This window comes from Callithrix jacchus, chromosome 7 (genome assembly GCF_049354715.1).
Source record: "Callithrix jacchus isolate 240 chromosome 7, calJac240_pri, whole genome shotgun sequence".
NCBI classification, from domain to species: Eukaryota; Metazoa; Chordata; class Mammalia; order Primates; family Cebidae; genus Callithrix; species Callithrix jacchus.
Window position 1 is genome coordinate 65651257 of NC_133508.1, and position 23721 is coordinate 65674977.

At 38.5% G+C, this 23721-nt stretch overlaps 1 protein-coding gene across 50 annotated transcripts in view; it reads left to right on the forward strand.

The window, feature by feature from the left end:
* EPB41 (erythrocyte membrane protein band 4.1) overlaps positions 1 to 23721 on the forward strand; it is a 221656-nt gene that overhangs the window by 101063 nt on the left and 96872 nt on the right. For all 50 annotated transcript variants that reach the window (XM_078330953.1, XM_009000771.5, XM_035308420.3 and 47 more), the window contains exons 4-6: positions 638 to 742; positions 14154 to 14196; positions 21773 to 21848. In XM_078330953.1, the coding sequence (XP_078187079.1) occupies positions 638 to 742; positions 14154 to 14196; positions 21773 to 21848 (224 nt within the window). The remainder of the gene's footprint in view (positions 1 to 637; positions 743 to 14153; positions 14197 to 21772; positions 21849 to 23721) is intronic.

Here is a 23721-nt window from a genome sequence, read left to right on the forward strand (position 1 = left end):
AGGAAATATTGCACCCAAAATAAAGAATGTGATGTGTAGGATGGAGATGGGGAAGATGAGATGGAAGGAAGGCAGAATTTTGCTTTGAATTATAACACAGTTTCCAAACTAGTATAAGTATATTACAACTAACAAATTGAATAAAGGAATTTTGTAAATCATATTTTCTGCTTAAACTATGTAGCCACCTGTAAGTTTATTGGTAACCAAAGATAAAAGAAGAAATTGGAAAGTGACAGTTTATTTTATTTCATGATGAATATAAAAATAAGAAACTGCAGGCGAGGTGCACTGGCTCACACCTGTAATCCCAGCACGTTGGAAAGGCTGAGGTGGGGGGATCACTTGAGCCTGGGAGTTCAAGACCAGCCCGGGTGACGTAATGTGACTCTGTCTACAAAAAATTTTGAAAATTAGGCATGGTGGTGCACATCTGTAGTCCTAGCTACTCTGGAGGCTGAGGTGGGAAGATCACTTGAGCCCAGGAGATTGAGGCTGCAGTGAGCTATGATCAGGCCACTGCACTCCAGCCTGGGCAACAGAGTGAAACCCTATCTCTTTTGGGAATTAAAGAAAAAAAAAAAAGAAGAAGAAAAAGAAACCTCAACTCAACTGAGACACACATGTATCTTTGCAGAAACATGCTAAGGGACAAGATTTGCTTAAACGAGTATGTGAGCATCTCAATCTTTTGGAAGAAGACTATTTTGGTCTAGCCATTTGGGATAACGCAACCTCTAAGGTGAGGAGACTGCTTGCAATTTAAGAAACTGACAAAAAATTTGTTTTAATTCTTGTTATTAAGAATGTATTTATACCTACTTCTTTAAGCCAGTGTTCTTAGAATTATTCCTGTCTATTCTTATTTCTTAGATTTTTCTGCTATTTTTCTTCTAGAATTAATTTTTCTGCTATTTTTCTTTTAAAGAAAAGACCACTGCTATGCATTCTTTCATCACTGAAATAAAGTATGTATTGTATGTTTTTAAAAGGCATGGAAAGTAAAGATGTATGATGCACTGATTAGCAAGAACAGTAGATGTCAATAACTTCATATATTATGTAATTGATATTATATCTAATGCATAGGAGGTTCATAACAAACACTTGTTGGGTGGATGATCTGTTATTAATATTATAATGACCATATCATAATTAAACAGAATTATGATATATAATTATAATTTGAAAGCAACATTGTGGAACAGAATAAAATCCCAATATTATTGAAACAGCCTTAATGATGATCTGAAATTTTTTCCGAAAGGAAACCAGTTGTTAACTTTTAAAGGAAGTAAAAGAATGGGTATGGACATGGAGGAGGGAAGAAAGGTTAAAAGTCAGGTATTTACCTTAGAACACTTGAATTATTTCCTGGCCAATTAATTGAAAATTGCAAATATTTAACATGAATCTGATGATAAAAGCTTTAGTGCAGTTTAACAAGTATTTGCAGGTGCTATACTAGATGATATGGATGCAGCTGTAAATAAGGTATACATGGTTCCTGCCCTCTGGAGCTTCCAGTGTATTATGAAGACAAATACTGGTTTGATGAGTGTTATAGAAAAGGAAATACAGGTTGTCAGGGGAGAGTATGGCCTGGGAAGTCTCCTCTGGGAAGGTGATGCCTAAGCTGAGGGAGACCTGAAGGATAAAATGGGCAAGTGAGGTGGACAGAATGGCTTACGCAAGACCTGGAGTTGAGAGAGCAACATTTCAGGAACTGAAAGCCATCTGGTCTGTCTGAACATAGGGTATGAGGAATAGAGTAACGGTGAATCTGGAGAGGTATACCTCCAGGTTGGGGGATGGGTATAAAGTGGGGGATCCTGGAGAGAGTCTTGTCAACACTGAATTTAAGCTGTTTAAGTTCATCCTTTCTCCAAGATGATTTCGGTTTATTAAGAAAAATTGAGGGCAGCAGCCTTTAACATCTGCAAACTCTGTAGATTAGGTTGTGTGAGTTAGATAATGAAAACTAGGAGACATAGAATTATCCTTTTTCTAAACAAAATGTATTTGTAGAATATACCTAGTAGTTTATAAAAATGTGTTCCTTCTGTGAATGACTACTAACTCAAACAGAACTATGTTTGAGCACTATGTTAATATTATTCTTTAAGGACTTACCCTTTACTTTGTCTCCCTTAGGGCTCAAACCAACTTAGCTGGTAAACATAGCTAATATTTGACTACTGTACATTTCAATATCATGAAGAGAGTAAATCTCAAATGTTTTCATCACATAAAAGGACAAATACTTGTGGTGATGGATAGTTTGATTCATTTTATTTAATCATTTCACACTGTGTTAAAAAAGTCATATCACTTTCTGTCCCATAAATATATACAACTATAATTTTTCAGTGTATAATTTTGAAAAGTCTAGCCTGAATTGAAACCACTATTTCCCATTAGTAAGGGAACATTGAAGTTAATTTAAAAACAAAACAGTTCTCTCAAAACTGCAGTGAAAAACTTTCCACAACTGTGAGCTAGAAAATTATCCCATGAATCAAGGGAAATACTCTGAAAAGTGTTATTATATAAGTTTATGAGATAATTTTGATTTCCAAAAATTAATAGTTACATCATGGAGAATAAAACAACCAAGATTGATTTGAGAAAAATTAAGAATCCCTTAATTTGGCATGTAAAGTCACTGAGTACCTACATGTTTAATATGGCTGGAAATATTTTTTCTGTGATCCAAGCATACTTACATTTCTAGAAGCTGGCTCATCTAAAGCCATGTAGCAGAGGAAATCATTTACACTTACAGTTGAGCTTCTAGGGCCCATGTTGGGACAAAAATTTTTAGTTACACTGAAAACTTTTCATCATTGTTGGTGTGATTTATATTCTGTCCTGTCACCAAGTTTATTTTCTTTATAGTGGTTTTCACTTTTTTTTTTTTTTTTTTTTGAGACAGGGTCTCACTCTGTTGCCTATGCTGGAGTGCAGTGGCACGATCTTGGCTCGCTGCAGTCTGTGCCTCCCGGGTTCAAGCAATCTTCCTACCCGAGCCTTCCAAGTAGCTGGGACCACAGGCATGCACCACTAGGCTTAGCCAGTTTTTAAATTTTTATATTTTGTAGAGATAGGCTTTCACTATGTTGCCCAGGCTGGTCTTGAACTCCTGGGCTCAAACAATTCTCCTGCCTCAGCCTCCCAAAGTGCTAAATTACAGATATAAGCCACTGTGCCTTGCCACTATTGTAATTAGTTTGTTTTTGCTTTTGTTTTGAGATGGAGTTTCACTCTTGTCACCAAGGCTGGAGTGTAATGGCATCATCTCGGCTCACTGCAACCACCTCCTGGGTTCAAGCGATTCTCCTGCCTCAGCCTCCCAAGTAGCTGGGATTACAGGCATGCACTACCACACCCAGCTAATTTTTTTTATTTTTAGTAGAGACTGGGTTTTACCACGTTGGCCAGGCTGGTCTTGAACTCCTGACCTCAGACGATTCACCACCTTGGCCTCCCAAAGTGCTGGGATTACAGGTGTGAGCTACCATGCCTAACTGTAATTAGTTTTTAATGAGCAAATGTTAAATTGCTTTATGTGTAAAGTGTTATTAAAAGTCCTTAATATATATTTATGTATTTATGTGTAAAGTGTTGTTAAAAGTGCTTAATATAAAAGCTTAATAACAAAGTACAAACCTGGCTGTGTAAGAAAAGGGCATTATTGTCCCTCGTAAGTATTTTTGGAAAAGAAAAGTTGGTACCTCTGAATCATAATCTGGTCTCAACTTTCCTGATAGTTTATAAGAGCTCCTACTGGGGACTCAGAGCGGAAGTGAATCCTGGGAAAAATAGGCCTTATCCTAGTCAGGGCATCAGCAGGCCTGTATGGACCAGGTTCTTATAGGATATCCAGCGGGAACATCATCAAAGGGAATGGACTACTCTGTATTTTGTGCTTCTAAGTTAATCATGGTCAACCTACAGCTCAGAGGTAGGTTAAAACAGAGTGGTTTTTTGGATTAAAATGAGAGTCTTTAGCTGATCTAAGAAGCAAAGCATGGAAGGGAAAATAGGAACTTCATTAGCACATGGCCCTGGTACATCTTGTACAAAAATGAATCTGGGGAAGATTTACCTTAGGATTGTCAGGTTAAAGGGTCAATACAGTAACAAAAGCACCTTAGTGATGGCAAGCCTTCCTTAATATGCTGTCTCTTGGCTGGGTGCAGTGACTCATGCCTGTAATCCCAGCACTTTGAGAGGCTGAGCTGGGTGGATCACCTGAGGTCGGGAGTTCGTGACCAGCCTGGCCAACATGGGGAAACCTCGTCTCTACTACAAATACAAGAATTAGCCAGGCATGGTGGCAGATGCTTGTAATCCTAGCTACTTGGGAGGCTAAGACACAAGAATCGCTTGAACCCAGGAGGCAGAGGTTGCAGTGAGCCAAGATCGCCCCATTGCACTCCAGCCTGGGCAGCAAAACGAGACTTCCTCTTCAAAAAAAGGCCAGGTCTGGTGGCTCATGCCTGTAATCCCAGCACTTTGGGAGGCTGAGGTGGGGAGGGGATCACGAGATCAGGAGTTGTTCAAGACCAGCCTGGTCAAGATGGTGAAACCCTGTCCCTACTAAAAATACAAAAAATTAGCCAGGCATGGTGGTGGGTGCCTGTAATCCCAGCAACTCGGAAGGCTGAGGCAGAGAATTGCTTAAACCTGGAAGGCGAGGTTGCAGTGAGCCAAGACCGCACCACTGCACTCCAGCTTGGGTGACAGAGCGAGACTCTGTCTCAAAGAAAAAAAAAATTGTCTCTCTTAAGTCTAGTCTGGATGGGTATCAAGCTCTGTTTTGTACACAGCTGTTCCTGGTATCTCCCATCACTATCATCCTGGGATGTGCTTTGCCTCTTTCCTGTGATGTTTCTCCTGTTTTCTTTATCTTAGCTTTTACTCGTGTTTTGATAGAGTGCTATATGGGATGTAATCTGTTTTGAGATATGACATGTCTGAAAAGATGGCTTTATTCTGCCTTCACATTTGATTGTGAATTTTATTAGGTATAGCTTTTCTTTTTCTTTTGCCTTCAGAATTTTGAAGGCATTGCTTCATTGTCTTCTAGCTTCCAGTGTTGCTCTTGAAAAGGCCAGAGCCATTTTGTTTTTTGATCCTTTGTATGACTTTTGTTCATCTCCCTCCTCCTGTATACAATTAGACAAGTGTGATCTTTTCTTTTTTCTTGTCCTTATGAAGTTGAGAGTTCACAATTATATATCTTTATTTCCTTTAGATACGATACACATATTTTTTCTTTTAAAGTCAAGGACTTAATTGGTATTATTATTTTAAAATGAAATTACCAATTAAGTCCTTGACTTTAAAAGAAAAAATATGTGTATCGTATCTAAAGGTACATTCTGAAACATCCTTCAGGTTGAATATTCTACCTGTTCATTTCTTAGGTAGAATGTACACAAGAACAGTGTACCTTTTACTTAAAATTGATGGTATTTAGCCAGACTATATGACTTTATTTTAGCTATTGGAAAAAGACAAAAATCACAGGAAATTTATTTAGAGATCGAATTGGCTTTTATTTGTGATTCACACATTTAGGCAGCCTCCATTCTACAAAACAGAATGAAAGTTCCCAATGAGTAGTGGCAGAACGGTGGGTTTTGTAAGGTAGGAATAAGGAAACCAAATAATAAGAAAAAGACTAATTAGTTAACATCAAGTTACTTTTTTTCTAAATGCTAAAGCAGAAAGGACTTCCTTGTTAAACTGACTCAGGTAGACTGGAATCTCCTGTTTTCAGGAAAAGCTGATCTGTTGATGATCTACCCACTTCCTTTAGGTTTCAGTTTGATTATATAGTATTTAATATGAGTGACTCCATTTTGGTTTGGCCTGATCTGCTGAAGCCAGTGAAGAAGCTTAGACCAAAACAATGGCCTTCCATAATATTTATTTAACAGTATCATTCCATATGTATCTACCATCAATAAGCCAAATTTTATCATAAGACCCTCTCTAGAAGTACATATATATTTGTGAAATGATTGAATCCATAGTCCTTAGTAAATCTTGGTCATCTATTTAAGTTTTCTGACATTCTGAAATACAGAAGACAATAGAGCTATATAGACTTTGGGCCCCCCTCCCCCCACATTTTACAGATGAGGAAACTGAAGCACAAAAAGGCAGAGTGACATCCTCTAGTTGCAGTCAGTTTACTTCTGTAGCTCCTTGCCTGCTGCCCCTTCCTATTTTCTTCCTTAGCTTTTCATTCCTTTCTTTGATGTTTACGTTTCATCTTTATTTTTTGTTTTTGTTTCCTCTACAGAATCAGTTCATGTTGTAGAAAAAATGTGAGCCATAATACAATGAGAGATAACTGTTTTCTCTTTTTCCGTTCTCTGATGTCTTCTTTTTGTGTATATAAAGATTTATCCTTTGTATAGGTAACTTCTGTCATTAAGAGCTTTGTGCTTTGTTTGTAGACAATTGAGTATATTTAGCAGGAAGGAAAGTTTTCCCTCATATGGAGTGGCTTGCTTGTTCACTTTTCCTACTGACTGCATGATAATGGGCCTGTTGCTAAGGTCTGGCATGAGAAGTGGAAAAGCAGTAAGAAGCAAACTTTTTTTCGGGCTGGAGTGCAGTGGTGTCATCTCAACTCACTGCAACCTACACCTCCCAGGTTCCAGCGATTCTCATGCCTCAGCCTCCTAAGTAGCTGGGATTAAAGGTGCCCGCCATCACACCCAGCTACTTTTTGTGTTTTTAGTAGAGACAGGATTTCACCATGTTGGTCAGGCTGGTCTTTAACTCCTGATCTCAGGTGATCCACCTGCCTCAGCCTCCCAAAGTGCTGGGATTACAGGCTTGAGCCACCACACTTGGCCCAGAAGCAAACTTCTATAGCTCTGTGAGAGATTTGTTGCCACTGTCAATCAAAATTGTGAGTTAAATAGTTGCTTCCTATATTTTATTTCTGCTTAGATATATTTATTAATGAATCAAGGATTTTTTTCCTTGGGAGAAAAGTCACTTATATTAATTCCCTCTCCCTCCAAATTTCATTTCTAAGCAGAAACCTTGAGCTCTTCTGGTAAATAATGAGAATTTTAAACTAGGACTACATTCAATTCAATAGTATATAGTCATCGTCTTTTTCCATTCATTTTCAGTGTGGATGAATTTTCTTACCTTTAGAATCAGATAATCAGCACTGAAAAGATCATCAGTCAAATCGGAAGTCTTTTGCTTACCTTCACAGGCAAAGAGCAAACACCAGTGGAGTGACTATTAAATCAAGAGTATGAGTGATTTATTTTATAGTCATCTGAAAGGATTGATTGTTTCTCATTGATTCATGACTGGCCTTGAAGGCAAGTAGCAATCATGGTTGTATCTCTATTGTCTGGCAAGTTAGAAAGACGAAGGGGAGTTTTGTGAATATACTTGCTGATTAGAGAGACTGCATTTGTGATCTTGTCTTGCTACAGAGATTTGAATCAACACTTCTAGTGAATTTAAATGTAGTTTTTTTAGCTTAGCATTTAAAGAATGACACCTAGAATTACATGCGCTCTAGAGTTTCTATAACACATCTTGGAGCAGCGATTTGAAGTCAACATCCTAACAGCAGCATAAATAATGGTTATTCCTTGAGTTAAGACAGATAGACTTCTGGTACTGTAGAAAAGTCTGTTACCGCAAAAGACAAGAATTTGTCTAAATCTCTTATGTGTATGCATGGGGCTTTTAGGACCTCCCTATAAGGGTAGCTGATGACCAACTCAGGGAATGGAGTTTTTTTAAAAAAAAGATTATGACCTGTAAATGCAGCAAAAGATATGAAAATCTCCTGTGTTAGTCCATGCTTGCACTGCTATAAAGAAATACTTCAGACTGGGTAATTTATAAGGAAAAGAGGTTTAATTGGCTCATAGTTCTGCAGGCTCTACAGGAAGCATGGTGGCATCAGCTTCTGTGGAGGCCTCAGGAAACTTAGAATCATGGCAGAAGACGAAAGGGAAGCTAGCACATCCCACATGGGCAGAGCAGGAGGAAGAGGGGGTAGGCTGCTACGTACTTTTAAACAACCAGATCTTGTGAGAACTCTTATCATGAGAATAATACCAAAGGGGGAAATATGCCGCCATGATCCAGTCACCTCCCACCAGGCCCACCTCCAATACTGGGGATTACAATTTGACATGAGATTTGGGTGGGGATACTCATCCAAACTATATCTGCTCCTATTCATTTTACCTCTTTAAATGCCATTTCTCTAGTTGCAACTTTATTAATCTATCCTGATTTACTTCAGTAGCATCATTCATTTATTCTTTGTTCACTCATTCATAAACCTTTTTTGTTCAGGTAGTATCTGCCTTGTGCTGTGCAGAGCAATAAAAGACAGTCTCTTTCCTCATGGAGTTCCCAGGCTGACTAGGTGATAGCAGTAAGATGGACACCCACATAGATGGGAAGTCAGAAGGGGTTTTCTGGAAAAGGCAATAACAGATATGAATTATAAGAGATAGTCAGGAATTTTCCAGATGAAGAAGCAGGGACAGAGTATTCCAAGTAGAAGAAACAACTTGTGAGAAGGTGTTTTGAAAGAAGAACATATGGGAGACCAGTAATACTTCAGTTGAGTGAATGAAGTTCTATATCAGGATGTTGCTGCTCTTCATCTCTATATTATTTGTATACTACTTTTTTTTTTTTTTAAAGATGGGGTTTCACCATGATGGCCAGGCTGGTCTTGAACTCCTGACCTCAGGTGATCCACCCACCTTGGCCTCCGAAGTGCTAGGATTACAAGTGTGAGCCACTGTGCCTGGCCTTGTATACTACTTTTTTAAGCTGGAGAGGGAATGTGATTCTTTTTAATGCACAAGCTTAAATTCTGCTTAAAATATTTATTCTCAAGGTATGATTGATAAAATGGACTCTTCAAAAAGAATCTCTACCACTGAAAATATTAAAATAGAACTAGATTATTCAGAATTGATATTTTAGGGGACATCTGAAGACCCTGCTTTTTTCTTCTAGCTCTAACCCTTTCTTCCATGCTATAACCATACTCTTAGAGAAATTGGTTTGCCTATATTATTCTCTATTTCCTTGCTGCATATTAGTAAAATGTAACACAAAAAAGGTGTAAATCATACATATACATCCCAAAGAATTTTTAAAAAGTGAACACATCTGTAAAAATGAACATTAACAGAACTCTAAAATCCCCCATTATTTCCCTTCCAGTCACTACCTTCAACCTCTCACCAGTTGTTACTCCTCTCCACTCCCCGTCAAAAGTAACTTCTTCCTCCAGCCTGGGCGACATAGTGAAATCCTGTCTCTACAAATACAGAAAAATTAGCCAGGTGTGATGATGCCAGCTGCCACCTGTAGTCCCAGCTACTCAGGAGGCAGAGGTAGGAAGAGGATTGCTTGAGCCAGAGAGGTGGACATTACAATGAGCCGAGCTTGTGCCACTGCACTCCAGGCTGGGTGACAGAGTGAGACCATATCACACACAAAAAAGTTACTTCATCCTAATGTCTGTCACCATCAATCAGTTTTGCCTGTTTTTAAACTTTACATAGGTAAAATCATTCAGTGTTTTCTCTTAGGTCAGGCTTCCTTTGTTTTGTTCATTATTATGTTTTTGAGATTCATTCATGCTATTTCAAATAGCAATAGTTCATTCTCATTAATGTGTGTATGTGTAAATATATATATACACACACACATCTGTATATATGTGTGTGTATGTATATATGTATATATTTTATTTATTTATTGAGACAGAGTCTCGCTCTGTTGCCCAGGCTGGAGTGCAGTAATACAATCTTGGCTCACCCGCAACCTCCACCTCCCTGGCTCAAGTGATCCTCCTGCCCCAGCCTCCTGGCCTCATTATTGTATAATATAATATTTCATTGTTTGACTACACCACACTTGATGTACTCTACTATTGAGACATTTGGCTTGTTTACAGTTTGGGGCTTTTATGAATGCTTCTGCTAGGAACATTCTTGCAGATGCCTTTTTGGTATACATCTTACCATAAACGTTTCTTTTGGACATGTTTCTAGGAGTGACACTGACAGATTTTAGAGAATGTATATGTTCAGCTTTAGTAGATACTATCGAACAGTTTTCTGAAGTAGTTTTACCAGTTTACACTCTTACAAATAATGACTAAGAGTTTCAGCTGTGCCATGTCCTCATCTGCACTTAATGTAACTCATTGCATTTTTATTTCTGCCCTTACTGCTCTTCTGAAACTGCTCTTACCAAAATAAATCTGACGTTTTTTATCCTCATGTTACTTGTCCATTTTGCAGTATTGATGATCTTAATTGCTTCATCCTTGAAACTTCCTATTCCTTTAAATACTGTGATACTGGCCTCTCCTGTCTTTCTCCTACCACTGCAGTCTCTTCTCCTCAATTTACTTCTCAGCTCTTTGTTCTCTCTCTGTCCCTTAAATGCAAGTGTTCCACAAGTGTCCCCCTTTGTTTTCACTCTAACACATACTCCTTGGGTGATTTTTAAGTCTTCTTTAATGATTTCATCTACCACCTACATGAGGAAGGTGTCCAAATGTATATCTGGCCCAAATTTCTTTTCTGAGTGCCAGAACTGCTTATACAGCTTTCTATTGAAATATTCCACTTGGATTTCCAAAGATACTTTAAACATATATCTATTTAAATATATTACAATTTATCATTCAACTGTTGATGTACATGTAGGTTGTTTCTTGTTTTTGCTATGTTTTTCTCCTTAATAACATTTGTTCCTTTTCTTGTATTTCCTGTTTTAGTGAATAGTGCCACATCCACCCAGTTGCCCAAGCCAGCAACTTGAGAATTATTCTTTACCACTATACCTTACCAGCCCTTATCATGAGCCCATCCTTCTCCTACGTCCCATTTATTTGGTCACAAATCCTAATAGTTTTAACTCCTAAACTTTTTTCCCCTCTGTCCTATAGACTTTATCCAATCGGGCCCTTTTGATTTATCAGTACCATTTATTCAATATCAGTACCACTTATTCATGATACTCTGCTGGACTACAGTTACCATTCTCAACAACAGCAACTGTTTGGGACTCCCTGGCTACAGTCATGCTTTCTCTAATTGATGTCACTTCTTTATTTTAAATCCTTCAATGGCTCCTGCTTGCTAAGAACCTGATAAAGTCTAAGTTCTTAGCATGGGATACTCTCTCTCTCTGTCTGGACCTTACTGTTCTTTTTAGCTTTACATCTCTCCTCTTCACCTCTGTGCTCCAGCTGTGCTGAACCACATGCAGCAACTCAGGTGTATTGCAGTCACTTTTATACTTTTGTGCCTTTCTAATTACTTCCTTTTCTTCTTTGCCTGGCTAACTCATTTGTCCTTCAAGACACTATTTAGATCCCCAGACATTCTATTGAGAAACATTTCCTGACTTCTAAACCATTTTGGTGCGCGTCCTCTATGATCTCAGTACACCCGTGTTCTGTCATAGCACTAGCACATGTTTCTATCATTATAATTATCACATCTGGAACAAATTGTTTCCTTTTTGCCTCCTCATTAGAATGACAACACCCTGAGGACCCGTGCTATTTTAATCCTTTTTTTTTCTTTTGTAACCACAGTGTCTAGCATATGGAAACATTCCACAAATATTTGTTGGCTAATTTTAAATTGAACATAAAAGTACCTGTTCTTGTACACATTGATTTTTATTATCTCTAGAAGGTTTTGTTTTTGTTCTGGATTTGGAGGTGTAGATAACTGAAGCAATAACAACTTATTCTACATAGTAGCTTATACCTCGCAATCTTCATGTGATTGACACAAAACTGGGTTTGCCTTCCCTATGTCAAGGTTAGTAGAAATTCTAGCATAGATTCATAGACTTGCTTGTAGAATCCTTGGAAGGAACTTGGCAGCTTCAGCTTACCTAGGGACATTCTCTTAAAATAATGGAAAACTCAAGTTGAAAACAAAGGGAAAAAAAAAATAATGGAAAACATGGAGTCCTCTATGGTAAGAAATATCTACTCCAAGTGGTAAAAAGTGGTAGTAGTTCTGGACTGCGTGGTATAAACCAAGGTTCTCAGAGGTGAGATCATGCCAATGTACTCCAGCTGGGCAACAGAGTGAGACTCCATCCCAAAAACAAACAAACAAAGAAACTCAGTTGGTGCTTTTAGAGTCTTCCTTTGCCTTTGAAACTACAGCAACTTTCTTTAGTCTAAATGAAAGACTAAGGAGAAAACACCCAGGTCACCCCTTTCTGACGACTTAAACAAGTATGTGCTTATTTTCATACCTTAGAACAATTTAATAATATGTGGCATTTATTTATATATATTAATTTTCTGTGTTAATTGTGGTGGGAGTATAAAAACTAGTCCTCACTCTTATGTTTATTGTCTGTTGTAATGACTATATAATAGTCAAAGTAGTATATAATCAATTTTTAAAATGTAGTGATCAAGCCCATTCCTTCAATAGGGCAAACGGGATGGTCACCATGTGCGCTGCCCTTTTGGTAGAGGGTGAAGAGGGGATATCCTACTCCTTTTTCTAAATGCCACTGGCTCTGGGTGTGGTGGCTGATACTTGTAATCTCAGTACTTTGGGAGACCAAGGTGGGCAGATCATTTGAGGTCAGGAGTTTGAGACCAGCCTGGCCAATGTGGTGAAACCCCATCTCTACTAAAAATACAAAAAATTAGCCAGGTGTGGTGGTGGGCACCTGTAATCCCAGTTACTAGGGAGGCTGAAGCAGGAGAATCACTCTGCTGGAAGGCAGAGGTTGCAATGAGCCAAGATAGTGTCACTGAGCTCCAGCCTGGGCAACAGAGCCAGACCCTGTCTAAATAAATAAATATAAATGCCACTAAAATTCAATTTCAAATCTTTTGGACAAAGGAAGGGGAGGGATTAGGAAGAGGCAAGAGAGGAGGCTCCTGAGGTACTAGGTAATGTTATAATTCTTTTATGTTCATTTTGATATTTTATTGATCTTTATACTTATGTTTTATGTACTTTTCTATATGTACCTTATATTTTATTAAAATGTTTTAAACAGTTCTAGAAATTTAGAAATTTCTATCTTTAAACATTTCTCAAAGGGACCTATGAAAGATGTTAATGATGAGGTTCTTTTCCAGTGCCCTTATTTTGCATGGTCCACCATGGGTTGAGAAGCCCTAGCCTAGTGGTGTGTACATTCTAAGTGGAGTGGGAAAACAGTGAAGCACAAGATTAGCATGGTGAAGAGTCTTTAGGGAAAACAAAATGTCTATTCATTCAGTAAACATTAATTGGGCACAAGTAATATATGGAATACTGTACTGATACAGAAAGCTTTGGCTGGGCATGGTGGCTCAAGCCTATAATCCCAGCACTTTGGGAGGCTGAGGTGGGCAGATCAGCTGAGGTCTGGAGTTGGAGACCAGCCTGGCCAAATGGCAAAACCCCATCTCTACTAAAAATACAAAAAGTAGCCAGGCGTGGTGGTGGGCACCTGTAATCCCAGCTACTTGGGAGGCTGAGTCAGGAGAATTGCTTGAACCCGGGAGTCAGAGGTTGCAGTGAGGTGAGATCATGCCAATGTACTCCAGCTGGGCAACAGAGTGAGACTCCATCCCAAAAACAAACAAACAAGCAAAACACAAAAACTTGAAGGAGACCAAAGGTCAGGGTTGGAGGGGAAAAATAAAATGTGGATGCTGTCAATTAATTCTGATTGTAGCTATCTACTAGTCTTTATAGAATAATATAAATAAGCAATGCTTATTTAGCATTTGCTGTTTAGTAAGATATTTATATGTATTAACTCCTTTCATCAGCACAGTAACATTATGAAGTAGGCACTACTACTGGTATCTCATTTTATAGATGAGGAAACTGAGGTACAGAGATCCTAAAGTCACTCAGCCAGGAAGTAGTGAAGCTAATATTCAGGCCCAATTGTCAGAGTCCCTGTTTGTCTCCTCAAAATCACTGTGCTTTGTGAAATTAATGCAAAGACTATCAAAGGAGACGTAGGTTGATCTGGAGGCACCATTTGAAGATAGTGAACCTGCTTCCAGTACTCTGTTGTTTATGTGTTTTGGAGCTCTGTGTGAATGCCTTTTCTTCTTTTTACAGACATGGCTGGATTCCGCCAAAGAAATAAAAAAGCAGGTTCGTGGTAAGTGGATATAGCTCTTTTTATAGTTTGTTCTTTCTTTTAGTAGGTCAGAGGATTTCCAACCATTTCTGGCTGTGAGTCAGTCACTTTAGAATCCTGACTACTGCAGAGTGCTTTGAAATTGAGATAAAGCCTTCTCTTGGAAGGAGGAGATTCCATAATAGAAAAATATAGCAGAGGTGGATACTATTGAGATGTAGGTCAGATTTTGTTGATTTTTTTTTTTATAACTGGGCAAAGTTGGGGAAGATAGGAAGATTTGGGAGTAACAGAAGGTGGAAAAGAACAAACATGAGAAAAGAAAAAGGATATGGGAGTCAGCTCTCAAAATGGTAGTGACCGAAACTGCAGTTGCCTGCTAGGAGTTTGCAGCTGGATCCTATTCCTTTTAAATTGTTCTGAACTACTGCATTATAAATTTTATGTTTTCCTCCTATGGTTGTTTGCATCCCTTTTAACAGTCGTCTTCCAAACTGTAATATAAAGGACTGTGGAAGAAAAAAAGAGTGGAAGAACAAGAATTGCTTGCCACTGACCCTTCTGACATTGTGGCTTTGCTCCTAGCTCTAAGCCCTCTAATGTATTGTCCCGCTTTACACCCTGATAAGACTGATGTCCTGGGATAAATATTTCTGGGTTGAAAAAAGTATAGATTCGTATTTTGCAATCCCAGACTCAGTGGCTAATTAAGACTACCTGTCCTTTTAGTTTAGTTTTGAAGAAACTTCCAGGAAATGCTGTAGTTGTCATTTATCATGATTAGTAACTTTTTCTTTCACCTGAAAACAAGCTTTACTTTTCTTTTGTTTCTTAGAAGAAGACACTTTTGTTATGGTGAAATGTTTTCCTTTAGACCCTGTTGGTAATTGCTTTAGTTTTCTTAAGTAAAGAAATAAAATACTCTTGGACTGATAACTCTCTGCATTTGCTTTCTACCTATAAAAGCTTGTTTTAAAATGTAAGTCCCAGCAAAAAATATTAATAATATTTTAGATACCACAAGAAAAGTGTAACTCCTTGCTCCTTTCAGTGAAAATACTTTTAATATGAAATATTACTCAGGAGCATATGATTATATAAGAAGATTCTTTAGGAGGAAAAATTAACAGAGTTTTTGATGAGTAAAAAAGAATATCTAGTGGATTGTCTTCCTGGATATTAAGAAAAATCTTGCTAAGAAAAGGAACCTAAATATTTTTCAGTTAAAAAAAATTACAGAATAATAAAAACATTTCTTTCAACATGGGAGAAAAAAAAAACCAATGTCCCTTACAAAAATTTTAATAGGGAATCAAATTGTAAACATTTTTTTAAGCCAAAGAGAAGAATAACATTTATTGCAAAGGTAGGGGTTTTTTTTAAGTTTTTTTTTTTTTTAATCACGCAGGTAATATATACCCATTTTAAGAAATTTAAACATTATAGGAAATTATCATGAAGAATGTCAGAGTCTTCTAAATCCTGTCCTCTGGATATAATCACTGTTAAACTGATAGAATCTCCAAGATTTTCTTCTAGGCATATGTAAATTTTGCTTTTTAAAAATACAAGTACGTTATACATAGCTTTTAAATTTAATTTTTAAAATAGATGTTATAAATATGTGGTATAAAATAAAAAGATACATATGAGTATAGTACGAGGTAAATCTCCCTTCTTTCCTTGTCCTAGTCATGCAGTTTTCATTCCTAGAAGCAACCATGGTAACTTGGGTTCTTTCCAGAAATGGTCTGAATGTAATAATATATGATACATATTTTAAATATGTACATATGTTTTTAGAGACGGGGTTTCACTCTGTCACTCAGGCTGGACTCAAGTGGTGCAGTCCTAGCTCACTGTAGCCTTGAACTCCTGGACTCCAGGGATCCTCCCTCCTCAGTCTCGAAAGTGCTGGGATTACAGGTGTGACCCACCACGTGTGGCTGGGCTGAATGTATATAGACATATGTGAAAGTGTGTTTTAGTATAAATATGCAACCAATATTTTTTGTTTAACATAATTTAGGGTGCTATCCATATCAATATATATACATTTATTTCATCTCTTAATTTTAGGCCAGGCACGGTGGCTTATGCCTGTAATCCCAGCACTTTGGGACACTGAGGAAGGAGTATCGCATGAGCCCATGGGTTTGAGATCAGCCTAGGCAACATAGGGAGACCCCGTCTCTACAAAAAATTTAAAAATTAGCTGTGTTGTGGTGCATGCCTGTAGGCCCAGCTACTCAGGAGGCTGAGGTGGGAGGATCACTTGGGCCTGGGAGATCGAGGCTACAATGAACCATGATCATGCCACTGCATCCCAGCATCTGCGACAGAGTGAAACCTTATCTCAAAATACTACTACTACTACTAGTACTAACTTTTAAATGATTATACACACACTAAATGGGTCCTATTGATGGACATTTTGGGTTAATCCCAATGGTTTACTATTACAAATAAGCTTGCAGTGAATTTATTTATATGTATATCTCTGTATACATATATAAATGTCTATAGATAAATTCCTAGAAGTATAATAAAAATTATGACTATTAAAATTATTACAGATATTCAATAATATTTTGCATTTAGTTATCATATCTCTTTAGTTTTCATTAATCTGGAACAGTTCCTGAGTCTTTAAAGTATTTCATAATATTGACAGGTTTTTATTTTTATTTTTTGAGACACGTTCTTGCTCTGTCACCCAGGCTGGAGTGCAGTGGCACCATCTCAGCACTGCAGTTTGCACCTCCCAAGTTTAAGAGATTTTCCTGCCTCAGCCTCCCAAGTATCTGGGATAACAGGCACCCGCCGCCGTGTTCCACTTTTTTGTATTTTTAGTAAAAATGGGGTTTCACCATATTGGCCAGGTTGGTCTTGAACTTCTGACCTCAGGTAATCTGCCCACCTTGGCCTCCCAAAGTGTTGGGATTACAGGCATGAACCACCATGCCTGGCCAATAGTGACAGTTTTGAAGAATACAGATGAATCATTTCATTTTAATTAATTAATTAATTAATTTAGTTTTTGGAGACAGAGTTTTGCTCTGTCGCCAGGCTAGAGTGCAATGGCATGATCTGGGCTCACTGCAACTTCTGCCTCCCAAGTTCAAGAGATTCTCCTGCCTCAGCCTCCTGAGTAGCTGGGACTACAGGCGCACGCCGCCACGCCCAGCTAATTTTTGATTTTTAGTAGAGACGAGGTTTCACCAAGTTGGTCAGGATGGTCTCAATCTCTTGATCTCATGATCCGCCTGCTGCAGCCTCCCAGAGTGCTGGGATTACAGGTGTAAGCCACCACGCCTGGCCCAGATGAGTTATTTTATAAATGGTCAGTTTAACTTTGTCTGATATTTCCTCATGGTTAGATTCAGGTTATGCACTTTTGGGAGGAATGTCACTACAGTGTTGCTGAATTAGAAGACAGAAAGTTTAATGTTAACGTTTTTTAGAGCTTTTCCAGCTACATTTTTTTCTTTCACTAAATATTCTCCATGAAGTGTTATTAATTATTTCTGCCATATTCTAGAAATGGTCACTGACTAAAGCTTATTTTTAATATTTTTTGAATCCCAAATGATTAACTTTTTTAGCTTTCCTATTGCATTTAACCCTGAGCTTGCTTACATGAAACCAGGTAATTGTTTTAGTTGTCTCCAAAACTCATAATTGTTGCATGGAAAAGAATAGGAACTGAAAGTCCTTATGAAATATTCCTACGTTGGCCAGGCTACTCTTGAACTTCTGACCTCAAATGATCTGCCCACCCCAACCTCCCAAAGTGCTGGGATTACTGGCGTGAACCACTGCGTCCAGAGACAAAGTCTCACTCTGTCACCCAGGCTGAAGTGCAGTAGCATGATCTTGGCTCACTGCAACCTCTGCCTCCTGGGTTCAAGCAATTCTCCTATCTCAGCCTCCTGAGTAGCTGGGATTACAGGCGCCCACCACCACGCCCGGCTAATTTTTTTTTTTTTTTTGTATTTTTAGTAGAGATGGGGTTTCACAAGTTGGCCAGGCTGGTCTTGAACACCTGACCTTGTGATCTACCCACCTCAGCCTCCCAAAGTACTGGGATTACAGATGTGAGCCACTGTGCCCGGCCTGCATTTCTTTTTTAAAAATATTTTCCCTGGAGCTTTAGCATTCCCGTATGACCTACATAACAATGCCTTGAGATCAGTTACTTTATTTCATTCAGTCAGTCAGCAAATATTTCTTGAGCACCTATTGAGGCAGGAGAATAGGACCTGGAAGCTTGTTTTTTTAAAGTCTATATCAAGAATTATAAGTTAATAATGGATAGATTGATGTGATTTTATCATATCAGAAAGTGAAACAGTAGGTGGTATTGGTTTGTGGAATACACTGAAAATACTTCCCCCACTCTCCTTCTGAGAAACAATTATGAGTTTGTCTTTCTAATCTAAGTCCCATGTAAAGTTTCTGCAATATGAAGCATTAGAAGTGAGTCGGGCCGGGCACGGTGTCTCATGCCTGTAATCCCAGCACTTCAGGAGGCTGTGGCACGTGGATCACTTGAGGTCAAGAGATCAAGACCATCCTGGCCAACATGGTGAAACCCCGTCTCTACTGAAAATACAAAAATTAGCTGGGTGTAGTGGCGCTTGCCTGTAATCCAGCTATTCAGGAGGCTGAGGCAGGAGACTCGCTTGAACCAGAGGTTGACAGATCTGTCGGAGGTTGCAGTGAGCCAAGATTGTGCTACTGCATTCCAGCCTGGCAACATAGCAAGACTCCATCTCAAAAATAAAAAAGAGGAAGTGAGTTGACGATAAGTATTAATATCTGACTAACTTTGAGATACCCTCGTTATATGGTCTGGAATTTGCCTTTTAGTTCGTGTGTTGAAGGAAGGAAAATGTTGACTATTTCTAAGGAAATATTATATTAAATATTTTGGTATGCTTGAAAGTACACATTAAGACATTCAAACTAATTCAAATCATAATCTGCATATTTTTATTGTAAACTATTAGCAATAAAATGGTATTTGGAGATGAAACACTATGGACACAAAACACAGAATGATATTTGACACATAGATGTTTGTAGCAGGATAGTAGAGTCCAGTGGTTAAAAGCATGGGCTTTAGCTGGGCCCGGTGGCTTACACCTGTAATCCCAGCACTTTGGGAGGTTAAGACAGGCGGATCATAAAGTCAAGAGATTGAGACCTGCCCGGCGCAGTGGCTCACGCCTGTAATCCCAGCACTTTGGGAGGCTGAGGCGGGTGGATCACAAGGTCAACAGATCGGGACCATCCTGGTCAACATGGTGAAACCCCGTCTCTACTAAAAATACAAAAAAAAAATTAGCTGGGCATGGTGGTGCGTGCCTGTAATCCCAGCTACTCAGGAGGCTGAGGCAGGAAAATTGCCTGAACCCAGGAGGCGGAGCTTGCGGTGAGCCGAGATCGCGCCATTGCACTCCAGCGCCTGGGTAATGAGCGAAACTCCGTCTCAAAAAACAAACAAACAAAAAACAAAAAGAGATTGAGACCATCCTGGCCAACATGGAGAAACCTGTCTCTACTAAAAATACAAAAATTAGTTGGGCATGGTGGCACACGCCTATAATCTCAGCTACTTGGGAGGGTGAGGCAGAAAAATCACTTGAACCCAGGAAGCAGAAGTTGCAGTGAGTCAAGATCGTGCCACTGCAGTCCAGTGTGGCAACAGGGCAAGATTTCGTCTCAAAAAAAAAAAAAAAAAAAAGCATGGGATTTAGAGTAAGAGAACTGTTGGTTAACTAGCTGTGTACTTTCCTAAGCCTTTGTTTCTTCATACATAAAATGAATTAATGCTACTATAAAATGAATTAGTACCTTCCTCCTTGGATTTCTCTGAGGATTAAATGTGTTAATGTATGTAAGAGGGCTAGCTTAGAGCCTGGCATGCAATAAGTCCTGAACAAAATGGCAACTCTTAGCATCATAACCAATTATACTTATTTGGGCTGAGACCAGGCCTTACTCTTAGGTAAGCCAACAGTCATGCTACAAAAACCCTGAAGGGAAGCCATCAGCTAGAAAAATGGAAATGCATTCTCCATTTAACCTTTACTCATTATCTCTGATTTTCATTGTAGGTCAAAAATATGACACATTCTTATGAGTCTTAGGATGAAACTCTTGTGATTTTCATACCTAAAGTATTTTTATTAGAACTATAGTTTCTGAGAGCCACCTATATTACCTCTTCTTGTTTCTAAAATAACTGCCTGTCTCACCCATATTACTGAGAAGAATGCTTTTGTTTGAGATGCTGTTGACAGATCTCACAAATATGCCATAACCAAAAAATAACCTTTATGGGTCATGTGAATGACCTTCTGAGGACCCAGAGTCATACATTGCATAATGGTTTTTCTATTAATGATGGACCACATATACAGTGGTGGTCCTGTAAGATTATAATACCATTTTTTTAAAGACAGGGTCGTTTGTGTGTTTTTTTGTTTTTGTTTTTTTTTGAGACAGGGTCTCGCTCTGTTGCCCAGGCTGGAGTGCAATGGTGCAATCACAGCTCACTATAGCCTCAACCTCTTGGGCCCAAGTGATCTTCCCATCTCAGCCTCCCAAGTAGTTGAGACCACAGGCATGTGCCACCACGACTGGCTAATTTTTTTATTTTTGTAGAGTTAGGGTCTCCCCATGTTGTTCATTCTGGTCTCGAACTCCCAGGCTTAAGCAGTCCTCCCACCTTAGCCTCCCAAAGTGCTGAGATTACAGGTGTGAGCCACTGTGCTGAGCAGAGACAGAGTCTTGCTCTGTCACCCAGGCTGAAGAGCAGTGGTTCAGTTAATTCACTATAACCTTAAACTCCTATGCTTAAGGGATCCTCCTGCCTCAGCCTTCTGAGTAGCTGGGACTATGGGCATATACCACCATAACTGGGTAATTTTTTGCAGAGACAGGATCTCACTTTCTTGTCTAGGCTGGTCTCAAACTCCTGGCCTCAAGTGATCCTCCTGCCTCAGACTCCCAAAGTGAATAATATCATATTTTACTGCACCTTTTCTGTGTTGAGATATACAAATATTTACCCTTATGTTACAGTTGCCTACAGTATTCGGCACAGTAACATGCTGTACAAGTTTGTAGCTAAGGAGCAATAGACTATATCATGTGGCCTAGGTGTGTAGTAGGCTAAACCATCTTGATTTGTGTAAACACACATGTTTGCATGATGACATGGCATTTCTCAGAGTATCTCTGTCATTAAGTGAGGCGTGTCTGTATATAGATCACATTTTGAAAACCATTGCTACAAACAAATTGACTTAAGATGGTTTTCCTTATGTTATTTTGCCTTTGTAGTTCTAGTCCTTTATAAATAAAACTATCATATTAAGTCAGGCAAAAAAATGAGATCCGCTAGCTCAAATCATTAGGTGATATCTAAGCAACTTTCCTGTTTTTAAAAAATTATTTTATCCACCAAGCATGAAAATATTTAAAGATATATTAATGAAAAAAGAGAAATATTTGAATATTTTGAGGTACTTCTAACAATTAGAAACTTGGGTATAAACGTAAAATTCTTTTGTGTTTATTTTTATAGGTATCCCTTGGAATTTTACATTTAATGTGAAGTTTTATCCACCTGACCCAGCACAGTTAACAGAAGATATAACAAGGTAAATAAGTGATAGTTAAATATGTAATTTTTACATATAGTAATGTGTATGATGAGATAGTAATTCTTACCACCATAAGCTCTGCTAATTCCTTATTCAGAACTGAAGAAAAATAATGAATTAAGTAGCCTAAGATTGAAAGTTTCTGGTCACTTCAAGGCAGGCGTACAAATAAGTGAGCCTAAAAGCCTTAAGTGTCTGTGACTTGTATCACAAGTATCAGGAAATTGGTGCGGAAACTGGCCTTGCTCATCATGGGTATTATGCCAAGCTGTGGATAGGGATTCTACCAGCGCCCTCCAAAGGGCAAGACACAAAAATAGTGGTAAAGTGGCTCGACTGTTTTTTTGGGTCTCTTTTCATTCCTTTCCTACCGTGTTTCTTCTTATAGGTATCAAAAATGCTGAAAGTCTAAGTGTTATTATTATTTCTTCCTATCTCCCTTTTAAAATGTTTGATGAAGTACTTGGTTCCCTGAACTGAATCTTCCTTGGAGCCCACCTAATTTGTGAAATCTTTTACTCCTTAAAAACAGCCTACTGATGTCTTTTAAGAAAATAGCTTTTATTGGATTCTATAAAAATATTAACTAAAAAAAAAAAATGGAAAATCAATATATTATAAAGCACTACTGTGCATATTTATATCCATGACATCTTGCATAGGGTCTTATCCATAGTAGATACCTGGCAAATGTTTGTTAATTAAACTGTTGGTTGTTGAGTAACTGCTTTCCATTTCTGATTTTGCTGCCAACTATCTGATTCCAGGCAGACTTACAGTCTCTAGGCCTCAGTTTCCATATCTCTCAAATAAGAGAGTAGACTAACCTCTTAAAAAATCTGAGAATTAAGTTCTGTAAAAAGTCAATACCATTTTTTTTTCTTATTACTTATCGTCTAGTTATCCTCAGTACATTCATGAAGTTGAGATGCCAGATCTCTGCCTTAAAAAGTTCTTTTGGGCTGGGTGCGGTGGCTCAAGCCTGTAATCCCAGCACTTTGCGAGGCCGAGGCGGGTGGATCACAAGGTCAAGAGATCGAGACCATCCTAGTCAACATAGTGAAACCCCGTCTCTACTAAAAATACAAAAAAAAAAATTAGCTGGGCATAGTGGCGCATGCCTGTAATCCCAGTTACTCAGGAGGCTGAGGCAGGAGAATTGCCTGAACCCAGGAGGCAGAGGTTGTGGTGAGCTGAGATCGCGCCTTTGCACTCCAGCCTGAGTAACAAGAGTGAAACTCCATCTCAAAAAAAAAAAAAAATGTATGTTATGACTAATTATGGCAAAAACTATTGCTGATGCACATGTTATTTAATATGATAGAAGCAAGGATATTATTCTAATTAATTTAGGAATTGTCAATTTAATAATACTTTCCTGTTTGATAAAACAGTCTGAATTGGTCAACTCAACTCAGTCAGTTAGAACATGTGTTAAGGAAGTCAGGGCCATAGGGGCAAACGTTACACTGATGGAGAGAAAAGTGTCTGAATGCAGTAAGGCAATCAGTTGGTTTGTTGGACTGAACTGTTTTAACTGCAAACTATGATTCCCAACAGTTGGAGTTAGCACACAGATGGAGTTAGTCTTACAAGGTGGCTAATAGTGTGTAGAAGGCTGCATGCAACTTAACTCATCTTGGAGACAAAATACACCAGAATATTTATATCCTAGTGAAAATGTGTCAGTAATATCATCTTTGTATATGAAAGGCAATATCTGCATACTTGGCAAAGCAATGTGATAGAAAAGAAAGGGCCTGGTTTTGGAGCCAGTCTTTATTACTACCTGACACTGAATACACTAAGCCTCTGAGCTGCTTTCTCATCTATAATCTGACAATGATACCCCCCTCACAAGTTTGTGTGT